Genomic DNA, 20,676 nt, shown 5'->3' with positions numbered 1-20,676 from the left:
GGGATGGTAGGTTTATTTATTTTTTTTTTTTATCTTCAGTTGTCTGATGCAACTTACACAAAATAATTGCTGTTCTGTTGACACTGTGAATACTTCAAAGTAAATACAATTTTTTATTATTAAAGAAAAAGAAATGGAAAGCCCATGAATATGAAACCGATTCTGGCTCTATGTCCCCCCCCACCCCATTCCTATATAAACGATGGGGAAGCTCAGGAGATAATTCCTCCCTGTTTATTAAAGCGAGTTCCCGCGGCCCGCTGCACGTGGAGGTGCTGTTCAGGGCCGTGAGGACCTGCACTTGCTTGAAGGTGGAAAAGCACCGTTTCAGAAAACACACTGTAATTAAACGTTTTGGCCCATTTACGCTGGCTCCGTCCCATTTGTGTAGTTAATAATTCAGACAGTGCCATTTTAATATGCATTTCTAAAATGTCCCCATTCTCAACTTCACAGGGATTCAGATCCCATCCGATCTTTAGTTTTTCTGATACATGCTCACGCTTGTGCTTCTAAAATGTCCCTTGCTGCTTGAGAGGAAGGCGCTTTTTGTGTCTCCTCCCCAACACCCTACTCCACCACCTCAGGTTTCTAAAAGAACCAGAGACAAGAGGAAAGAAGAAACAGGAGCCACAGGGCCTGCCTGCAGCCATCATACCACAGGGTGAATGCTGGCTTACCTCGTACAGGGCCTGCCTGCAGTCAGCGTGCCACGGGGTGAAGGCTGGCCTACCTCATACAGGGCCTGCCTGCAGTGGGCGTGCTACAGGGCACACACTGCGGTGAATGCTGGCCCACCTGGTACAGGGCCTGCCTGCAGTCGGCGTGCCAGGGGGTGAATGCTGGGTGAACACTGGCCCACCTCATACAGCTTGTGCAGGTCCCTCCTGCAGTCAGCGTGCCATGGGGTGAACACTGGCCCACCTGCAGTCGGCATGCCATGGGATGAATGCTGGGTGAACACTGGCCCACCTCATACAGCTTTCACAGGGCCCGCCTACAGTCGGCATGCCACGGGGCGCACGCTGGCCACCTCGTACAGGGCCCGCCTACAGTCGGCATGTTACGGTGCATGCACGTGGGCCCACCTCGTTCAGCTAGTACAGGGCCCAGCTGAAGTCAGCGTGCCATGGGGTGAATGCTGGCCCACCTCATACAGCTTCCACAGAGCCTGCCCACAGCCCTCATGTCCCGGGGTGCACAGTGGCCCACCTTGTCAGGACCTGTCTGCAGTCAGCATGCCATGGGGTGCACGCTGGCTCACCTCATACAGCCTGTACAGGACCTGTCTGCAGTCAGCATGCCGCGGGGCAAATGCTGGCTCATCTCGCCTGCAGCAGGAACAACCCCAGCTGCCTGGGATGCCTGCCCTGACACTCAGGCACGGTGCCCCCGGGGCAGGCAGTGTACCTGTGTGGGCTGTAGGTCCCTCACCTGTCCCAGAAATCACAAAGTACTGTCCCACACCAAACCCCCAGAACCAGACCTACGACACCGATTTATGAACCTGTCTAATAAATGTTAGGTTGTATCACCCACTACCATCACCCCAGACTCCTGGTGACCCCGGAGGGCAGAGGCAAACTATTCGAGGCTTTCCAAGACTGCTCGCTATGTTGGCATTGCAGGCGAAGTGGTGAGGTGCTAACCAAAGGGTCAGCACTTTGACCCCATGAGTTGCCACTCGGGATAAAAGGGTACAACCTACCCTGTTCATATTTACAGCCGGGACCCTGATACAGGGTCACTACATGCTCCTATCAGCTCAGCGGCAGGGAGCTTCCGGTCTGCTGGCTAATCTTCACAGATGCAGGAGATTTCATTGCTCTTTCTCCAGGAGGTGGTTGGTGGGTTTGAACTTCCAACCTTCTGGCTAGTAGGCAGCATTACCAGCGCTACCAGTAACCACAATTCTGGACGTGTTTTCCCTGGTGATTAAGGCAAGCCACAAGAAGTCATGGGATACTGCCCTCTGATCTGGAAAAACCCATGTGGATCAGAAGAAAGGAATAAAAGGCTGAAATCAAGGACCTCTGGGGCCCCAAGCTTCCGACACGCTCCAGGATGTCTCACCTTACAACGTGCAGGGGGGACTTTAACATTCTACCAGTCACTTGAGTTGTTAATTAAGAGGAAGAATTTTTAAAATCGCCTATTCTCTGTGCAAAAGGTCACCAAAGGGATATGCGATGGGAAGAGCATGTATCGGACAGAACAAGACATCTCAGGGTGGTGTCCCACCACGCAGTGCCTGCCGGGAAGAATACAGCAGGAAAGGTGAACAGCTTTGACTTGGACACAGAGCACTTCAGATGCTGATTATAAAGACGAAGCCGGGACTGCTGGCTCAGGAGCCAACGCCCCACAGGGCACAGTGCAGTGGAGATGTGACCTGGGGTACACAGGGCAGTTGAGAGTGGACACAGAAGAGGATGGAGACGTTCCCACTTCAGTGTCAGACATCAGAGGGTGCCGACTTAGAAGGACATCACCTCTGTTCCAATGGTTTCTACTATCAACCTTGTTTTTCTAGACCTGGACACACACACACACACACACACACACATGTAGAATCCTAACCCAGAACCTTCTTGAATATATATAACCACAACTTAGGCAGGTGATCCAGTGGGCTGTGCTCATTTCAAACGCCCAGGAATAGAAGCCAAATTAAGATGCAGAACTGGAAGCAACTTCTGATTCTCATCCAAGGTAGTTTTTGGATGAGAACCTTCAAGAGTCAAGGCTCTGAAATAAGAGCTCAAGCCATCCAAGGCTTAGTCTTCCCTCTTTGAGTAACAGGAGAGGAGCAGGCTGGAAATGGAATGATTTAAAGAGCTGTTGCGTGTTCCGTCAAGTCTATGCCAACGCACAGTGACTTTCTAAGACAGAGAAGAACAGCCCTGTACGGTTAGAGGCTGGAATCTTCGTGGGACAGGATGACTGGACCTTTTCTCTGGAGCAGCTGAGGGGTGCCACGTCTATGTTTGAGTTAGCAGTCTGCATTCAAGCACTGATAGGAAACAATTTCCAAGATGACCCAAAGCCCTTGTGACCTCTCATGCTAGTCTTTCCGTTGCCCCAATTCTGAGGACAGAGTTCTGACCTTGTCTCTGGTCACATTCTTAGCAAAAGTGCCCTTTTTCCATACACACCACAAAGTGTTGTTAGCTGTCATCGGGTGAGCTGGTTTGGGGTGACCTGACGTACGTCAGAACGTGACGATACCTGGGCCTGTGACATCCTCTCATCTCTGCTGTGTCTCGGGCCTTCCTCTCCATGGAGGTCACGGACTTCTCTCCTTTCCACTGACCCTCTACATTCCCGACCATGATGTGGTTTTCTGGAGACTGGTCTTTCCAACGTAAGCAGGATGAAGTCCTTCCATCATCGCATCTTAGGCTGAGACAAAATTCTGGTTCTTGTTCATTCACCTACCATTCCATGGTAACGTGCATGTTATCTCTCGTAAGTTGTCTCTGCCAACACTGTAATTCAGCTCCATCCTTTCTCCTTCCATCTTCCTGTTACACTTCCAGCTTTCACGTGCATATGGGGCACCTGTATAAACCATGGCTTCGGGCTGGCAGGCCGCATCATCAAGGTGACATGCTTGCTTTTCAAACTCAGGAGCTGGTTTTTCCAACGGCTGTTAAATTTACCAAGCGCTCCCTGGAATCACTAACACAGAAGACATATATGATGTGGGAAAGACAGGATAAATCATGCTGAGGCGGCCATTCCAGCCTGCCTCCCACTCTGCACAAGCGGAGAGTGGCAGGAGTGGACTTGGCACTGAGTTTTAAATTATGGGTGTTCTAACAGCTTTCAGAGGAGCAGGAATAACTGGAGTGGAACACGCCAAAGCCAGGTGAGGCAAGAAAATTCCATGTTGGCACCACTGGAGGGGCTTCACATCTCCTGAAACTCGTCCCCAAAAGGCAAGACAACACAGCACAAGGTAATCTTCAGAATGCAGAGCTCTAGGGACAGAAAGGCTACGGCTCTGAGAAGCAGACCAAGAAAGCCTGGGAGGTATCTTTGTGGAAGGGTCTAGAACAGCGCCATGAACCTCAGTGGAGTTGGGTTTGTCGGGCAGGCATAGAGGTGTACTCTAGGAAATACTGATTTTAACGCAGGCCAAGGCGGCTTGCTGAGGAGATAGTGACTTAAGTCTCCTATGAGGTTTGGATTAGCTTTACTTGGAATGTTCTTGACTTTTCCAGAAGCGAGGAGACTCTGGGAAATGGGCCAAGTTATCTCATTCTCTCTAAACTGCCCATTCATGTCTAGTTAAAATAAACAAAAAATAAAGAAGCCGCTAAATTAAAAGGCTTCATTGCCAAAAAGTGACTCAGAAAAAAATAAAATGAATTTATGCATATGGGGTCAGGAACGTGGATGAGAAGAGGCTGTGCTGACAAGGTGTGACTGAACCTTCAAGAAGACAGAGCAGAAACAGGGCGGTTCCACCAATCTCCCCGCTTCCTGAGTGCCCCATCTGAAAGCAAGTTCAGGTTCATTTCTAGGCCCACTGTCTTCTAACAGGATGGTATTGTGTGGGAAGACGGGAGCTGGTGGAGGACTTTCGTGAAAGGGTGTTTGAAGACCACATGGAGATGGCTGGGACCACCCCAAGGAGTGAACAAATGGTGTCTGATCTACGTGATGTTGTTGTAACAGAAACGTCACAGACGGGTGGCTTTGAAAAAGAACAAATTATTTCCCCTCAGTTTAGCAGGCCAGAAGTCCACATTCAGGGTGCTGGTTCTAGGACAAGGTTTTTTCCTGTCTCACCTGTCCAAAGTACTGAAGAGCAATGGTGTCACTCTGGAGACTAAGATGCATCTGATACAAGACATGGTCTTTGCAATCAAGAGATGGACAATGACTAGGGAGGATAGAAGGAGAATTGATGCCTTTGAGCTGTGGTGTTGGAGAAGAGTATTGAATATACTATGGACTGCTAAGAAAACAAACAGGTTTGTCCTGGAAGGGGTTAAACCAGGCAGCTCCTTGGAGGCAAGGATTCTGAAGCTTCATTTGACATACTTTGGACATGATACAAGCAGGGATGAGTCTTTGGAGAGGGACATCATGCTTGGGAGGGTGGAGGGACAGTGCAGGTGAGGAAGACCCTCTATGAGGTGGATTAACTTAGTGACTGGGGTCATGGAAGTGGGTGTGTCGGAGACAGTAAGACTGGCACAGGATAGAGCAGGGTTTAGGGCTATTGAACACAGGGTCTCTGTGAGTCGCAGGCGACTGGATGGCACATAACAACAACAACAGCAGCAGCAGCAACAGCTCTGGGGGAAGGTCCTTGTCTCAGCTTCAGGTCCTTGAGGTCCCCACTCTGAGGGACTAGTGGTTCCTTCATCTCCAGAGAACTTCAGACTTTCCTCAGCTCTATCTCTTCTGTGCCTCATCTGCTCTTCCATCTCTCAGATATGAATGGTTTAAGACTTAGTAACACAGCCAAGAAAGCTGTACCCCAAACGGGGCCGCGCCCACAGGCAGAGGGGCTAGGATTAACTGCACATAATTCTGGATACTCAAGTCAATCTATGAAATAACCAGAACTCAACAAAATGAACCCAACGCCGAAGCCAAGAGCTTGGTGAGGACAAGCCCGGTGTCCTTTCCACCAGCAGGAGTTCTCTCCTTCGTGAGCCTGTGTGAGAGAAGCACTTACCTCCGTCTGACACACGGGTTTAGTGCGCAGTGCTGCTGATACATTCTGCCCAGCCCTGTGGCACCTACAAGATGAGAGTCTAGAGTTCCCGCACCGAGAAATAACACACAGGAGCATCCCGAAAGATGCTGGCAAGTCAAGACGGTGAGGACCCCGGGAGCTAGGCAAACACCAACCAGGGCCGCGGTGCGCCTGGGGCAGTGCTGTTACCTTGTGGTCCATACTGGCTCATCTGAGGACCGTAAGTCCCACTGGAGTTGCTCTGCTGAAAGCTACTCATGCCAGGGTGCATCTGGCCCCCGGGAGACGGGTGCGGAGACATGGACGGTCCTGTCTGCTGAGGTCCATACTGGGACATCGGAGGGTTTCTTTGGGAGCCTGCCATAAAGCCTACGTGGGAAGAAACGGACACGGGTAAGTGGGGTGCTCTCTCATCCAAGTGCACAGCGCGGATGTGGAACTGCCAAGAAGGCACCTGTGGAGAACAGGGTTGTAAAGTGGTCACCTGAACAAAGAAACCTCTAAAGACATCTCAGATCCAGTGTGGAGGACCTGGGGGGCAGAGGACCCCAGACACCTCTCAGTACTCCCAGCTCCTGCCTGTATATATCTGCTTTCTCTCCTCTGATCTGGAGCCATTCTCCTCTAGGTTAGTGTGGATGATAAATCCATCCAGGCTTCCACTTTCTCATTCACGTGGTTTGGGATGATGTTTTATCTGCTGTCTCCCATCTTTCTAGTTCATATGGCTATGGTGTTCTCACTGTCGTCTACCATCTTTCTGGTCCACGTGGCCGTGGTGTTCTAACTACTGCCCACCGGCTTTCTAGGCCACATGGTTGCAGTGCGATTTTAACCGCTGTCCACCATCTTTCTTGTCCACTTGGTTGCCTGATCTCTACTTGCTCGTCTCCGTGGCCTTGACACCTGTCCATCCTTCACGTGCATGTGGCTGAGATGGTGTTCTAACTCATCTCCTGGCCTCCCTCCTTCTTACTGCTTTTGGTGCACGTTTTAACAAACCACCAGGACTGGCTTTCATGACTAAGACAGGAAACTAGATCACCTCTCTCCTGTGCGTAAGCCCCCAGAGGCTCGCCACTGACCCTGATTTTAAAATGGAAACACCCTGCTATGGCTGATGGATTCTCACATGACCTGGAAGGAGCCTTCCCTATTTTCAGCTCACTTCCTCCAACTCTCATTCCCTCATGCCCTGCACGTACAGGCCTTCCGACTGTTCTAAATCAAGGACGTCAGGCTCCATTCCTTCCATCAACAAGGCTGAGCTCGCTCAGTCCACTCTCCCAGTGTTCTCCCATCCACTCGACAAGAGAGATGCCCTTTTACCCTCGGGTCAGCCCTCTCTGATCACCCAAATGAGTACCGACCCCCTGCCCCCAAGCCCCCTCTGTAAGAGAATTGTGCATCAGCTGTCGTAATTTGATTTTTCACTCACTCATTTTCTCTCTTTCCCAGTAGACTATAAGCACCAGAGGGCAAGAACTTTGTCTGTGTTCACTAGTTTCATTGTAAGAGCCTCAGTGGGCATTAAGAACTACTCTTTAAAAAAATTTTCTACTAGTTTTCTTAGTAGTATAGCATTGGTCTGTGTATTGTTGTACAGAGGTAACTCGTGGTTGCTGTGAAGCTGAACCCTGTGACACTGATGTGCCAAATGCGATAATGGTTACCCATGGTGGACAGTGTTTGGTGAAGCTTCCCGATTAAAACAAGCTTGGAAGCAGGAGTAGCATCCACTTCCGAAATAGCTCGCCTCCGGAAAACTCTATAAATATGGAGAAATGACCAAAGTTATACAAGTGTTCAGGTCTTTCGTTCATAGGGTCGCTAAGAGTCGCCTATGACTTGATGGGACTTAATAACAAACAACAACAACTAGTTTATTTAGAAAATTCAAATACATTGTTTTTAAGAACAAATTCTTTGCATTTCCCTCATCTTCCCACCCAACAAATTGTACAACCCCATGATTAATTCTCCCCACGCCTGCACATCCTCATCCCTCTGCTTCCACCCTCTCACACCCCTCCTGCATCCTTAAACGCATTCGATAGTAACGATTTTATACAATATTCATCCGTGTGGGACTGAGTTAGTTCACTCGGCATAATGCTCTCCAGTCCCTCCCAAGTTAGGTAAAAGACTTTACAAAGTCATTGCTCCTGAGTGCTGCGTAGTATTCCACTGTGTGAATGGACCTGTGAATGAGCAAGTGTTAAGTTCTTCCCACAACCAGCAGGGTAATTAGTGCACAGCAGGTGCCATGGGAATTTTTCCAAACAGATCAAGGACTCACGTCTTTTAAATGGCACAGTTATTTAGGTTGTTTCCAACTCCTTGCTATTGTGAACAAAGCCGCAATAAACATGTGTGTGCATACATCTGCTTGGATGTCAGTTATGGTCTCTTTGGGGTATATTCCCAGTAGTGAAATTGCTGGGTCAAATGCTATTTCTATTTGCAACTTTTTGAGAAAGCGCCATACCGCCTTCCACAGGGGTTGCACCATTTTACACTCCCAGCAACAGTGAATAAGGGTTCCAGTTTCTCCACAACCTTGCCAGCATTTGTTGCTTGCTGTTCTGTTAAATTTTGCTAATGGGTAGAGAAGCTGTGGTATATTCACACAATGGAATATTATGCTGCATTGAAAAACAAGGAACTCATGCAATATTATTCAAAATGGGTGACCCTGGAGGACATTATGCTGAGTGAGGTATCTCAGTCACAAAGGGACAAATGCTATATGGTGCCACTGTTGTAGAGTGAGGCTGACATCAGGATGGGGGTAAGACTGAGAAAAACTGGATGAAATATGTTTACGGCATTGAAGTCTTTGGGGGAGAGAATATTTTAAAAGTATTATATTTTAGGGCATTATGTTTATCATAAGAGTACAGAATGAGGGTTGCAGAGTAGATTATATTTGTGATTGGGGGATGTGTGTGGGGGATTGCATACCAATGAGGGAGTTTTTCTTTTGCTTTTGAAGGAGAGGAGCAAACGGGGGGGGGCGGGGGAGAGGGGCAGGGAGAAGGGTGCAACAATGAATGAATGGAATTCCAAAATCTCTGTAGATGTTCATTGAAATGAAAAATAAATTTTAAAAAATGGCACAGTTATAAAGTCAAGACGGGCCCTCAAAGTCACCATTGAGGCTAATACAGGTAAGCAGGTAGAGTGGGCTGCAAAGCACTCCTTTCAAAGATTTGTGTCAGGTGCCATTGAGTCGACTCCGATTCATAGCGGCCCTATGGACAACAGGCTGGCACGCCGTCCTCTCCTGTGCCATCCCCACCGTCTCTGACCTGCTTGAGGCCACTGCTACAGTCACTGTGTCAATCCATCTGGTTCAGGGTCCCCCTCTCTTTCGCTGACCCTCCATCTCTCCTTTCAAAGAGTCCACCCCACATCAGGACATGTATGTGAGAAGAAGCTGACATTAGCCAATTCACCCAGGGCGGTTTTAAAAAAGAGCTCTTTAAAACCCCACAGTACGACTCTGGTAAGCGGGTCCAAGCATCATCAAGTGAAGGCTCGATCTTCTCTGGAGGCTTACGGGAGAATCTGGAGCAGCGGCCCCACCGGTGGCTTACCAAGGCAGGGCGAGGTCACGCTAATGCTCAGATCTACGGAGCTGTACCGCACACTCTGACCCAGCGGCTGCAGATTTGGCTCTGGACCATCACCAAAAAGCAATTACACCAAAAGCCAAGTCACATGATGCCTCCAGTTTCCCAGGCGAAGCAAACAGCATTGTGGGAAAGTATGAAGGCCTTTCAAGAGTGACAAATCGTGACCAAAATGAGCAAGTGGTGTTGGAAAGATGGTGCTGGTAACCTTGATCAATGCATGCATGTTACAAGCCTTCCGTCTGTGGAGGAAGTACTATATACATACAAGACTCGAGAAAGCAAAACACCATGAAGGAGGAATCCCCACTGTGGCCTTTCCAGAGACCCCTGCTCACAGTTCAGTGAGGGCAGAGGGATCTTTTAACCTCGTTTCCGTCTAAAGGGATCTACCTAAAATAAGAGTTAAGTAAAATTCTGCCTTATTATCTCACTTAATTTATTTATAAAGATCAGCCTTCTGAGACTGGGCTGAAATGACAGTTCCCGGATAGAAATCGTTACAGAAAATAGTGGCTTTCCCAAATCTAAAAACAAACAGAAATCAGAGCACTGAAATGACTGCAAATGACTGCATCTTAAGGCGGCACATGAAATATTTATTTAAGCTTTACTATAAAATCTCAAGTGTTTTGGATAGAGTCCTGTTTAATAAAAACTGGCTTTCAATTTTATACAGATTCCTTCTTCAAATGATTTTAAAAGGAGAATTACTGCTGTCTTCTCCAACTGTTAGGGAAATAATAACAGACCTTTAATTAACATTAAATCTCATTTCATCCACGGAGGTGTCAATGTGAAAGATTTAGAAGCTCTTCTATCTGCTAATCTAGTCAGTCCATAATAAGTTTCTCGGGTCTTACTATAGGGTGACTGTTTGCTGAAATGAGTTTTAGCGAAGAAATGTTACATGGGCAAATGATTTATTTCTGAATATTTACTAAGTCTTTAAAAGACATATGTCATGCTTCATTTAAATGCTCTCAATCATAAGTAGAGTCTTGTAAGAAATCAAGTTTGTGGAGAGAATTCAAAAGGAGGTGGTGTATTAAGGAAGTGAAAACAAACTGAGTCAAAGCGTCAAACCCCACATGTTGGGAACAAGGTTTCACGGCGCGGGGAACACACCTTCCTGAAGAAATGGGGATCAGACAACTACCTCTTCCCTCTGAGTACCGTGCAGGAGGGACATCACCCACGAGAGCTCTTTGCTATGTTTTCTGCGTGGCTGACAAGGCTCCATTCACAAGGACAGGAACACTTTCCCTGACTCACTTAGGAGCCGTCTCTGACAGCAGCAGACGGAGACCAGAAGTCCTTGAGCGGCCTTGTTTGTGTCGACGCTCGAAGCTCGTCAGGGAGACAGACGCGGAAATGAGCACATTACAGCGTGTACCGAATCCAACAAGCTCTGTGACCTTAGGCGAATCCTATCATTTCTCCGTACCTGTCTCCTCTTTTTAGAAGGAAAATGCGGCTGCCGAGGAGCTCAGCTGAGACAACACAGACGGAGTGTTCTAGAATCTATAGTGCGTCACGCAGAAGGAGACCGAGATGATCATTTCATTTTCTAAAACTGCCCAGGGAACCTTTTAACTCTCTAACACCCGGCATATTCAGATGTGGTTTCTGGCCATGAATAAACATTTCAAAAAAATGAAAACGTGTTTCATGTTTACGTGCGATGCTAGCATCTGTTGTTGGGTTTGGGGCCACTGAGCTGACCGCTCACACTGACCCTAGTTCTGAACTTGGCGTTGTCCCAGGCTTCCCCAGGATCTCTGACATGCCCAAGCCCGTAGGCGTTACTACGTCAATCCATGTCTTTGAGGGTCTTCCTCTCTTTCGCTGACCCTCTAGCTTGACCCAGTATGAAGTCTCTCCTCAAGGACTGGCTCCCTCGAACAATACACCCAAAGTAAGCGAGACAAAATTCCACCGTCCTTGCCATCATTCAACGGCATCGATCCCTCTTCCGTCTCACTTATTCCAATGCCAACTTTCAGATGCGCAGGAAACCATGACTTAAAGAAGGTCCCAGGACCTAAACTGACATCATTGTCCTTCAGAACCCTGGAGAGGTTCTCTGCTGCAGATTTCCCCAAAGCAAGGCGCCTTTTGATTTCTTGACTGCTGCTACCATGGGTGCTGACTGTGGATATAAGTTGAACGAAATCATTGACAGCTTCAATCATCACCATCTATTATGATTTTGCCTGTTGGTCCAGTGGGAAGATGATTTTTATTTTCTTGATGTTGAGGTATAAACCCATACTGAAGGTTGTACTCTTTTATCTACTGCAGGTAAAGCTTTAAGCCTACTTCACTTTCTTTAAGCAAGGGGCTTGTGTCATCTGCATGATGGAGGTTGTTGAGTTTCCTCTAATCCTGATGCCCCATTCTTATTCATATCGTCCAGCTTCTTCAATTATTTGCTCAGCATAAAGCTTATTCTGAATAGGATGGAGAAAGCATAGAACCCTGATACATATCTTTTCTGACTTGAAATCTGGTAGCTTTGCTTCTTGGTCGATGGAGAAGTTTCGCATTGGCACAATTAAGTGTCCCGGGGTGCCTCGTCTTCTCAAAGTTCATATTTTGTTACAATGCACAAAACATCTTTGCATAATAAAAACAGAAGCAAACATCTTTCAGGTGTTCTCTGCTTTCAACCAAGATCCATCTGGCACCAGCAATGATATCTCTTGTGCCATGGCCTCTTATGAATCCAACGTAAATTTCTGATAGTTCCCTGTCAATGTACTGTCCTAATAATGTCTCTCTCTCTTTTTTTACATTTTATTTTGTGTGTGTGTACTATTAAATTGGATCTGATTAGTTGACTAGTACAGGAGCAGATTGCCCCTCCTTTTCCAGCAGTGCATCTGGTGGATTCAAACCACCAGATTTCTGGGATTGCAGCGCAGCTTCTTGCCACTAGGCCACCAGAGCTCCCTTGTCCTAATAATTTTAAAGACTCTTTAGCAAGATTTTATTTTGCATGTGATATTAAGCATATTTGATAATTTCCAGTGTTGGATCACCTTTTTTTTTTTTTTTAAATGGGGACACACATGGATCTCTTCCAGTCAGCCGGCCAGGTAGCCTGTCTTCTGGATTTGGAAAACTCTAGTATCTGAGAACAGGGTCAAAGTGCAAAAAGCTAAAAGCTGTTTACGGCGGAAGCATGCTTTCCTCCAAGTACCCTTGCTAAAGGCAGAGAGATACTACAAAGATAAGTTCATCACTTGTGAATAATGTTATGTGCATTTGAACTATGATTCATGGTAACCTTGTGACCTGAATGGAACCTGCCCTACACACAGATACTTGGATCAGATGATGGAGAATCTTGGTTTCAACTTTCTAAACTGACCTCATAGTTAACTGACAGGAGGCACAGCCTGACACAAAATGGTAAGCCGTATCTCCTTCTGAACATGCTCTTTCTGTACTGTGCTGAAAGTGCCATTTCTCGTCAGTGAGGCGACTCTGTCCATCGTGGCCCGGCTGCTGCCACAGGCCCACAGGAAGTGGCCAGTCAGACTGTGGCTTCAGGAGAGTTCTCTGGTCAAGCCTCAGTTTACTTTCTGAAGACTGACTGAGAACCTTGTGAACGATGGACATGGCTGAGCACATAGCACAGTACTACACGGCCACAGTGACTGTCGCCACTGCTCTTGCTAATGCAAAGCCCAAACCAAAACCCAATGACAAGCTCCCTGCCACTTGGCTCGATCTTGACTCACAGAGACCCGAAAGGACGGAGCAGATGGAACGCACAGCGGTTCCAAGGCTGCTGATCTTTATGGCAACTGACGGTCTTGTTTTCTCTCCACAGAGCAACTGGTAGGTTTGAATTACTGACCTTCTGGTTAGCAGCTGGACACTTCAGTCACTGTGCCACCACGACTCCTTGTTCCTAGAGCCCACCACTTATGTTCTCTCTGATGGTGCCAAGTCTGCACGTTCCTCACCCCTTCCAAGCGCCCTGACAGTCCCTCACAGGAAAACCAGCAACACAACTCTCAAGTACGAAGGGCAATAACCAGCATCTCATCTCCTCCAACCTGGCCCTGTTAGCATCAGCTCAAGGTTGCTAACGCTGACTGAGTCGACACCTGTCAAAAGGCAGTGAGCCTCAGGAAGGCAGAGCATGCCTTCCCAACCTCTCACTGCTGCGCGGTGCCTGAAGGTGTACCAGGCATCGGTCAGCACCGATTCACTGATGGACTGGCTGGGTTGTGGCACAGCTGTGTGGTTCTTTGGGGAACAAAGAGCTGCTCCAGGAGGTTCCAGCTGGTCACCAGGTGGTTCCAGCTGGTCCCCAGATTCTGAGGAATGAGAAGGGATGTCACCTTCAGAGACCTGTATTTACCAGAGGAGGGAGGGAGGGAAGGAGGGAGGCAAGGTGTGAGGGTTAATATTATGTAGCAACATGGATATAGTATGATGTCATTATCCTACATGCTGCAAGTTCTAACCTCTGGGATATGAATGAGGCAGCATTAGAGGAAGTTATGTAATGATATGACCATCTTGATCCTATAGTAGGGAGGAGGCTGGCTCAGGGTCAAGTCTGAGCTGAATGTATATAGACTTTCTGGCAAAGCGAGCTAGGTTTTTGCCTGATCACGATCCTGTATTACATTGGTCAGCCTCTGAGGCCGGCAGTCTGCAGCCCTGCCTGCTGACTTAGGACTTGTTCGTCACCCCACACTCTTCTGCCCTGGGGCCTGGGACTGGTCACTCTCTATAGGCACAAGAGTCCCTTTCTTGACCAAATCTTTCCACACGTACAACCTTTAGTAGCTTTGAAACACCCAGCCCAAGACACAGTGGGGTGAAGCTCTCCCTCTCCTTGTTGGAGTTTATTTCCAATATCCAAGTCTCTTAACATTTTTTGGTACATATCTAAAAATATTTTTAGAATTTTGGAATCATACTGCTTTTAAGTTATTATATAAACATTTAATTTTCACTTTGTCTATTTAAGTGCTTCCAAATGTTCTCCACTTTTTAGCTTATTAGTGTTAATTCATGTATTTTTTTTAATTAACCAAAGATAAAAGGAAGATTTTTAAAAGTAGTGAAAAAAATATAGATGGCTTATAAAGAAATGATATTTGGAGTGAAATGGGTTTCTCAACAACCACCACGGTGTTAAGGAAAGCAATGCTAGAGAATTAAAAAAAAAGAAATGACCTTTTCACAAAAAACATACCAATTTAGGACTCTCAGAATGGAGTCTAAAGAATTAAACTAGGAAAAGGACATTAAACACCAGGAGAACTGAGAAGAGCCAACAGAGGCTGTGAGTAAGTCTCACTTAGCGGCGGTCTGGCAGAATTTCAGACATGTGTCTGACTTGAGGTTTCCTGGATGAGACAGGGAATTTCACTCCAAATATGAGTTCTTTCCCTTCATCCAGAGAACCAGGATTTGACTCCACGGTCGGTCAGCCATTGCAATGAATGAGACCGTCATGCGAGGAGAAGTCTTTCTGGTCTCTCTTGATTTTTCCTGAAAAGTACTCGAATCTGTCCATTTTGCTCTGTGTGGCCTCTGTTGAAGAGGCTGCTGACCTTTCCTAGGAGCACAGGGTTGAGCCATCTATTCCCCTGCATGACGGCTAGCAAAACTGACCACTCAGAAAGCATCACTCCTTTCCAGAAAGCTTATCTCCGTCAGGTCAGAACTGACTCCGAAGTGACCCTCCCCTGGGTTTCTGAGGCTGTAAACACAGTGGAGGTCCCTTCTCTTTCTCCCACCAAGCACTTGGCGATTTTCAAGCACCAGGGAGCTCAGTCTTTGGGTCAGCAGTGTCCTCTCCATGCACTAAGCCACCAGAATAATAATAATAAAAATAAAGTAAAGTGTGTCAGCGCTGTTGGCCACTGGGACAAACAGCTACAACAGTGACCAGCTCAGGCGACACAGGACTCTCACACATCCTTCCCGACCTCACAGAGGGCCTCAAGTTTGCTTCTCTGAATAATACTTTTTTTTTTTTTAAAAAAAAGAATCATCAAGATTCCTTCAGGGACCTGGACAGGCTCTCAGCAGTGCCCGGGTGACACCGTCACTTTTGTTTGTTATCAGCTCTCAGGTATCAAAGGCAATAACTAATTTGAAAAACATCAATGCAAACAGGTGCTGAAACTCCGTGCTGGGGGGTTCAGCACAGAGGGGCCTCATGTGCTGTTATCTACGTTATTACTAATGTCCCGCAACTGGGAAGCACTTGCCTTAAGAGGTGGATCTTGCCCACATTTGCTCCCCCAGTAAATGTGCTCATGATTTGTCCGGCAGTTTATTCTGAAGGCTAAGACGTAAACTTAGAGATCTGAGCCCAAGCTGATGCCATGTGACTTCCCTAGTTTGCACATCCCATAGCTCAGGCACGCCTGGGTTCCAGGATCACTCTGCTGTCTTTTCTGTCAATACTGGAAGTTCTGTTGTGTGTAGGGTAACTCTGAGAATGGTATCCCTCTAAAGAGTGTATTATAAACCCCGAACTCCACTGCTTTAGTTATAATCTCACTTGGGAATGGGCATGTTTAGGATGCGAATGGGGCAGTGCTAGCAGACGATGGATCTGGAGTCCACAGCTTTTGAGGTAGAAGAGACGGAAACAGGTGAGTGGAGTAGAGGTGGGCTAAGACAGATGCCTCCAAGAATCCAGGAAGCAGGAGATGCACAGACTAGGACCCTTCTCCAGAGCCGACACAGGAAGTTTTCCCTGGGAACTTGTGTTCTGAATTCGGACTTTTTACTTTTGTCAGAAAGTAAGTATTTCTTAAAGCAACTCACGTCTGTGATAGCAGCCCTAGATAACTCAGACAGATGGCTGTATTAATAGCAGCGGCAAATGTCTACAGATAAGCTATTGCTGTCATGTGGTGGTATAAGTAATGTTAAGTCTGGGAAGAATGCCACCTCACCCTCTACTACAGAAAGGCGGTTGTAAAAATTAAGTCAAAGAGGCAGTTTTTCTTTACTCCAGTCATTTGGTTGTTTTCACTGAGATCTTAGAAAACTGGTCCAACAGAAAATGACTCTGTCTGTCTATACAACTGGAAGGAGCCCTGGTGAGGCAGGGAACGCCGATGGCTTAGTGGTAAGGAATTGTGCCGCCAAGCCAAAGGCACAAGGTTCAAATCCACCAGCTGCTCGGCTAAAGATGGGCAATCTCCTTGTGTGATTTACTGCCTCCGAAAACCCGGTGGTGGGTCAGCCAAGGGGTGGTTCCGGGTTGATGGTACACAACAACTTCTTGGTGATGTCTTAAGTGTTGGACTCCTAATCCCAAGGTCAGCAGTCGGAACCCACCAACTACTCTCCAGGAGAAAGATGGGCATTCTTCCGTAAAGAAGTCACAGCCTAAGAAGCCTGGTGGGGTATCATTGTCATGACCTGTTGGAATCAACTTGCTGGCAGGGGCTTGGCTCTGAATTATACCCCTCACTCATTCACTCCACTTACTGCCCTGAGTGAGAACAGACCCATAGCTGACCTCCGGTGGGTCTTAGTGAGGCTCTAAATCACACTGGAGACTATCCACCTTTCTCCACCTGTGCAGCTGGTGGACCTGAACCGGCAGAGGTCCTGCCTTTGGGTCAGCAGTTCAAGTCCCCAAGGACCATGCTGCCAGAGCTCCTGGTGATCTCTGTAACTGTGCCCAGCCAGTTTCCAAGACCTTCCAAATGTTTACTTCAGGATTCTACTACTTATGGTTTGTAAAGTGAATTTTCTCTTTTAAAAATGTGAAATACACAATTCTCTTCTTTGTAAAAAGGAAAGTCTTCTAGAACCACTTTAGCTCTCTGTAGCAGATTAAAAATAAATGGAGAGAGAAAATGAAAAGCAACTGATTTATGCAGTGATTGTAAAAAAAAAATAAAAATACATTTTCTACGTTGGAGACAAAATTGAACTCAGATTATTTTTATGCCTTGGAACTGCGGGAAGATGTTTTATGGAACAGGAGCGAGAGAACTCTTTAGAGGTTGTGCAAACTTCTCTGTATAAAATAAACTTATAGTTAATCGTAAATTAGGATTATAGAAGTTTGATTGTGCGTTGTTGTTGTTAAGTGCCATCGAGTTGTAGATGACTCATAGTGACTTTATGAACAAAAGACACTTGTAAAACTTTCGTCATTTCTCCAAGTTCATAGGGTTTCCGGAGGTAAGCTATTTCGGAAGTGGATGCCACTCTTGCTTCCAAGCTTGTTCTAATTGGGGAGCTCCACCAAACACTGTCCACCATGGGTAACCATTATCACATCTGGCACATCAGTGTCACAGTGTTCAGTATCACAGCAACCACGAGTTATCTCTGTACAGCAATGCACAGAGCAGTGTTATACCACTTAGAAGAATGTTTGACAAAAAACCAACAATTGAAACCAGGCTTGAGGGCTGTAAATCACCCACCTTGGGCTTGGTAGCATAACTTTCTGTCACTAGGGCAACAGAGCTCGCCCTATAACTCCCAGCAATTCTATGAACACGGGGCTTACCCATGTCCCATCCTGCGCCATCCAGTCACCGTGTCAATCCATCGTAGTGAGGATCTGCTTTTCTTCTCTGACCTTCCACTTCTCTCAGCACGATGTCATCTCCCAAGAACTGGAACCTTAACTGTTTATTGTTGTTCTTAAGTGCTGTCGAGTCATTGATGACTCACAGCGACCCTATGAACCAAAGACCTGAACATTCGTATAACTTCCATCGTTTCTCCAAGTTCATAGTTTCTGGAGGCAAGCTATTTCAGAAGTGGATGCCACTCCTACAGTACAGAGGTTAAAATATTGGCTGCTAGACAAAGGAAGGGCTGTTCAAATACATCAAACGCTCCTTTGGAAAAAGACTGGCTTCTGTAAAGGCTACAGTCATAGTCGGTCACGACAGGTTAGAACCAACTTGATGACAACAAGCTTTAGCGTTTTGAAGGTGGAGTTGTTAAATGTGTGGCTACTTCTATCTGAAAGTTTTCCAGTTTGAATCTACTAACTAGTAAACTCTATAGTCCCCCCCACTGAAAGCCACCAAAACCCAAACGCAAGCAACCAAACACCCCAACCCAACTGCTCTGTACAGAATACAGACTGGGAAGCTCTATGGGGCACTGCTGTTCTGTCTCAAAGGGTCCCTATGAGTTGGGAGTAACTTTAAAGCACCTAATAACAACAAGAAGAAGCAAATTAAAGTAATTCTAAGTTTATAACGAAGTCATGAAGAAAAAACCCAAACTTACGGAGAACAACTAACCTGTACTTCTTAAAAAGTAAGCACTTGGAAACCCTAAGTCTCTGTAAACTTTCATTAAAATTAAACGGAAAAAAAAAGCAAAACAAAACCAAAAAACCAATAAAAAACCAAAAATCCCCCCCAAAACCCAACCAAAACCCCAAATCCAAAAAACATGCAGAAACGACATTAATAAAAACTGCAGTACTTAAAAAAAAAAAAAAAAGCAGCACATTTGCTTTAAAGCCTAATTGGAAATCACAGATATTAGAAAGAAGGTGCAAGCCACAAATGCTAGCGATGACAGCAGGCTCTAACGTCACCCTGCAAGAGCTACAAACAGGCCAAGGACTATGCGGTGAGAGCTCCCCACAGATCAAAAGCCACAACAACCAAGTTAAGAAAAGAATGGAGGGAATACCAGGAATTTCACAAAATTAGGCTGGATGGGTTTTCCACCTGGCTCCAGCACCTGTTCCCTCTTCACGTAACACAACAACGTACACAACTGAGGAACTAAAGACTTTAAACCTTATGGGGTGGAGGTGGGAAAAGTCAGCACGAAGCCCAAATCATGGTTTATTTATCCTGCCCATGAAAGAGAAATGGGGACACAGACACACACACACGGGGAACCCTGACCCAGTCGAGAGCACACAGGGTTCCAGGAGCCACCAGAAGGCAAAGGATGCTTCTCTCTGGCACGCAATTTGCTGTCATGTTAGCATCTGCTCAAACCTCCCAGAATTACGGCCTTGGTCTTGAAGGAAGCCCCTTCAATAAAAAGCTGTCCCCACACGTGTGTGGTCTTGAGCACACAGACCATCTGAGATGAGGCACATGGTCCCCCTGCCCAGAGAGGGCTCAGATTCCTCTTTGGAGAGTAAAAAACCCCACACTTTAAAACAATATTCCTGTTGTATTTTATTATCTCCAGTGTTTATCTGCTTCCCCTCACCACGTGCACTGCTTTGAGGAAGACTATATCAACAACACTTTCAGGCTCTCCTGGGCCCTTGGGTGCTCAGCTCTGCTAACACATTTGGGCACCGGTAGGTCACTTGCCCAATACATGGAGGCAGAGAGAAGGACGGCAGTTCCCCATCCACCCCCACAAAGCTTCTCAGCTATTGAGCAGTGCTGAAACCAGTATCATCTTTTTGCCTACAAGCTGTGGTGTGAGAGAAAAGTGCTGAACATCCCATGGATGTCCAAAGAACAAAGAGACACATCTTGGAAAACATGCAGCCAGGGTACTCCTTGGAGGCAAGGACGGCATGTTGCTTGGAGAGGGGTGTCATCCATCCTCAAACAGGTGGGTAGACACAGTGACTGCAGCAACGGGCGTAAGTGTGTCAGAGATTTCGAGGAAGGCACACAGTCAGATTCACTGTTCACAGGGCTGCTATGAACCATACTCATGGGACAAATGACCATCAGGGACGGCTTGGCAACAAAACACCTGGCCTCTGCTACAGATGGTTTTCACTTTCAGCTGTAAATGCTGGCCCCAGTGCTAAGAGCAAAGACGGCTGTAGCTATGCTACTCGGGGCACGGAGCAGCAAATGTGCGCTTTTTACAGGTTTTGAACCCAGCTCTCACTTGAACTACTTGTAGGTGACCCTGACATTGTGTATTAATGCGGGCTGAGCGCTTTACCACTCAGAACTTTCAGATACAAAATCTCACTTGATCCAAGCAGGAAATTCATTGGGCACTTCGGCTCTCACTCAGGAAGGTTTAATGACTCGTTCAGCATCACACCCCTAAAGCAGATAAAAACATCACTGAGAGCATGGAAGGTTCTAGGCATCGGGGTTAGCAGGAAACTGAGAAAAGGCACAGGGTCCCTGCCCTTGCTGAACAGCAGTGGGCCAAGAGTTCATGTGCGAAGGCCAGCCGTGGGTCATGAGATGGACGGACACCGGGTCTCCGACGATGGGCCTGAGCAGCGCAGAGGTGAGGACGGTACAGGACCAGGCGAGGTGTCAAGCTGTTGTTCACAGGGTCACGAGGAGTTGTGTTCCACACGACAGCACCGAACGTCCACCCAGCCGGACGGCAGAGGGT

At 47.0% G+C, this 20,676-nt stretch overlaps 1 protein-coding gene across 1 annotated transcript in view; it reads right to left on the bottom strand.

The window, feature by feature from the left end:
• The window catches only part of ARID1B (AT rich interactive domain 1B (SWI1-like)), a 528,266-nt gene that overhangs the window by 89,550 nt on the left and 418,040 nt on the right, over positions 1-20,676 (bottom strand). The window contains exon 7 of the mRNA XM_006882755.1: positions 5,906-6,085. Coding sequence (XP_006882817.1) covers positions 5,906-6,085 — 180 coding nt within the window. The remainder of the gene's footprint in view (positions 1-5,905; positions 6,086-20,676) is intronic.

This window comes from Elephantulus edwardii, unplaced genomic scaffold (genome assembly GCF_000299155.1).
Source record: "Elephantulus edwardii isolate Elephantulus edwardi_28Jun2011 unplaced genomic scaffold, EleEdw1.0 scaffold00024, whole genome shotgun sequence".
Lineage (NCBI taxonomy): Eukaryota > Metazoa > Chordata > Mammalia > Macroscelidea > Macroscelididae > Elephantulus > Elephantulus edwardii.
The sequence above is the reverse complement of the archived record's forward strand: the minus strand, read 5'-3'. Positions and strand labels throughout refer to the sequence as shown.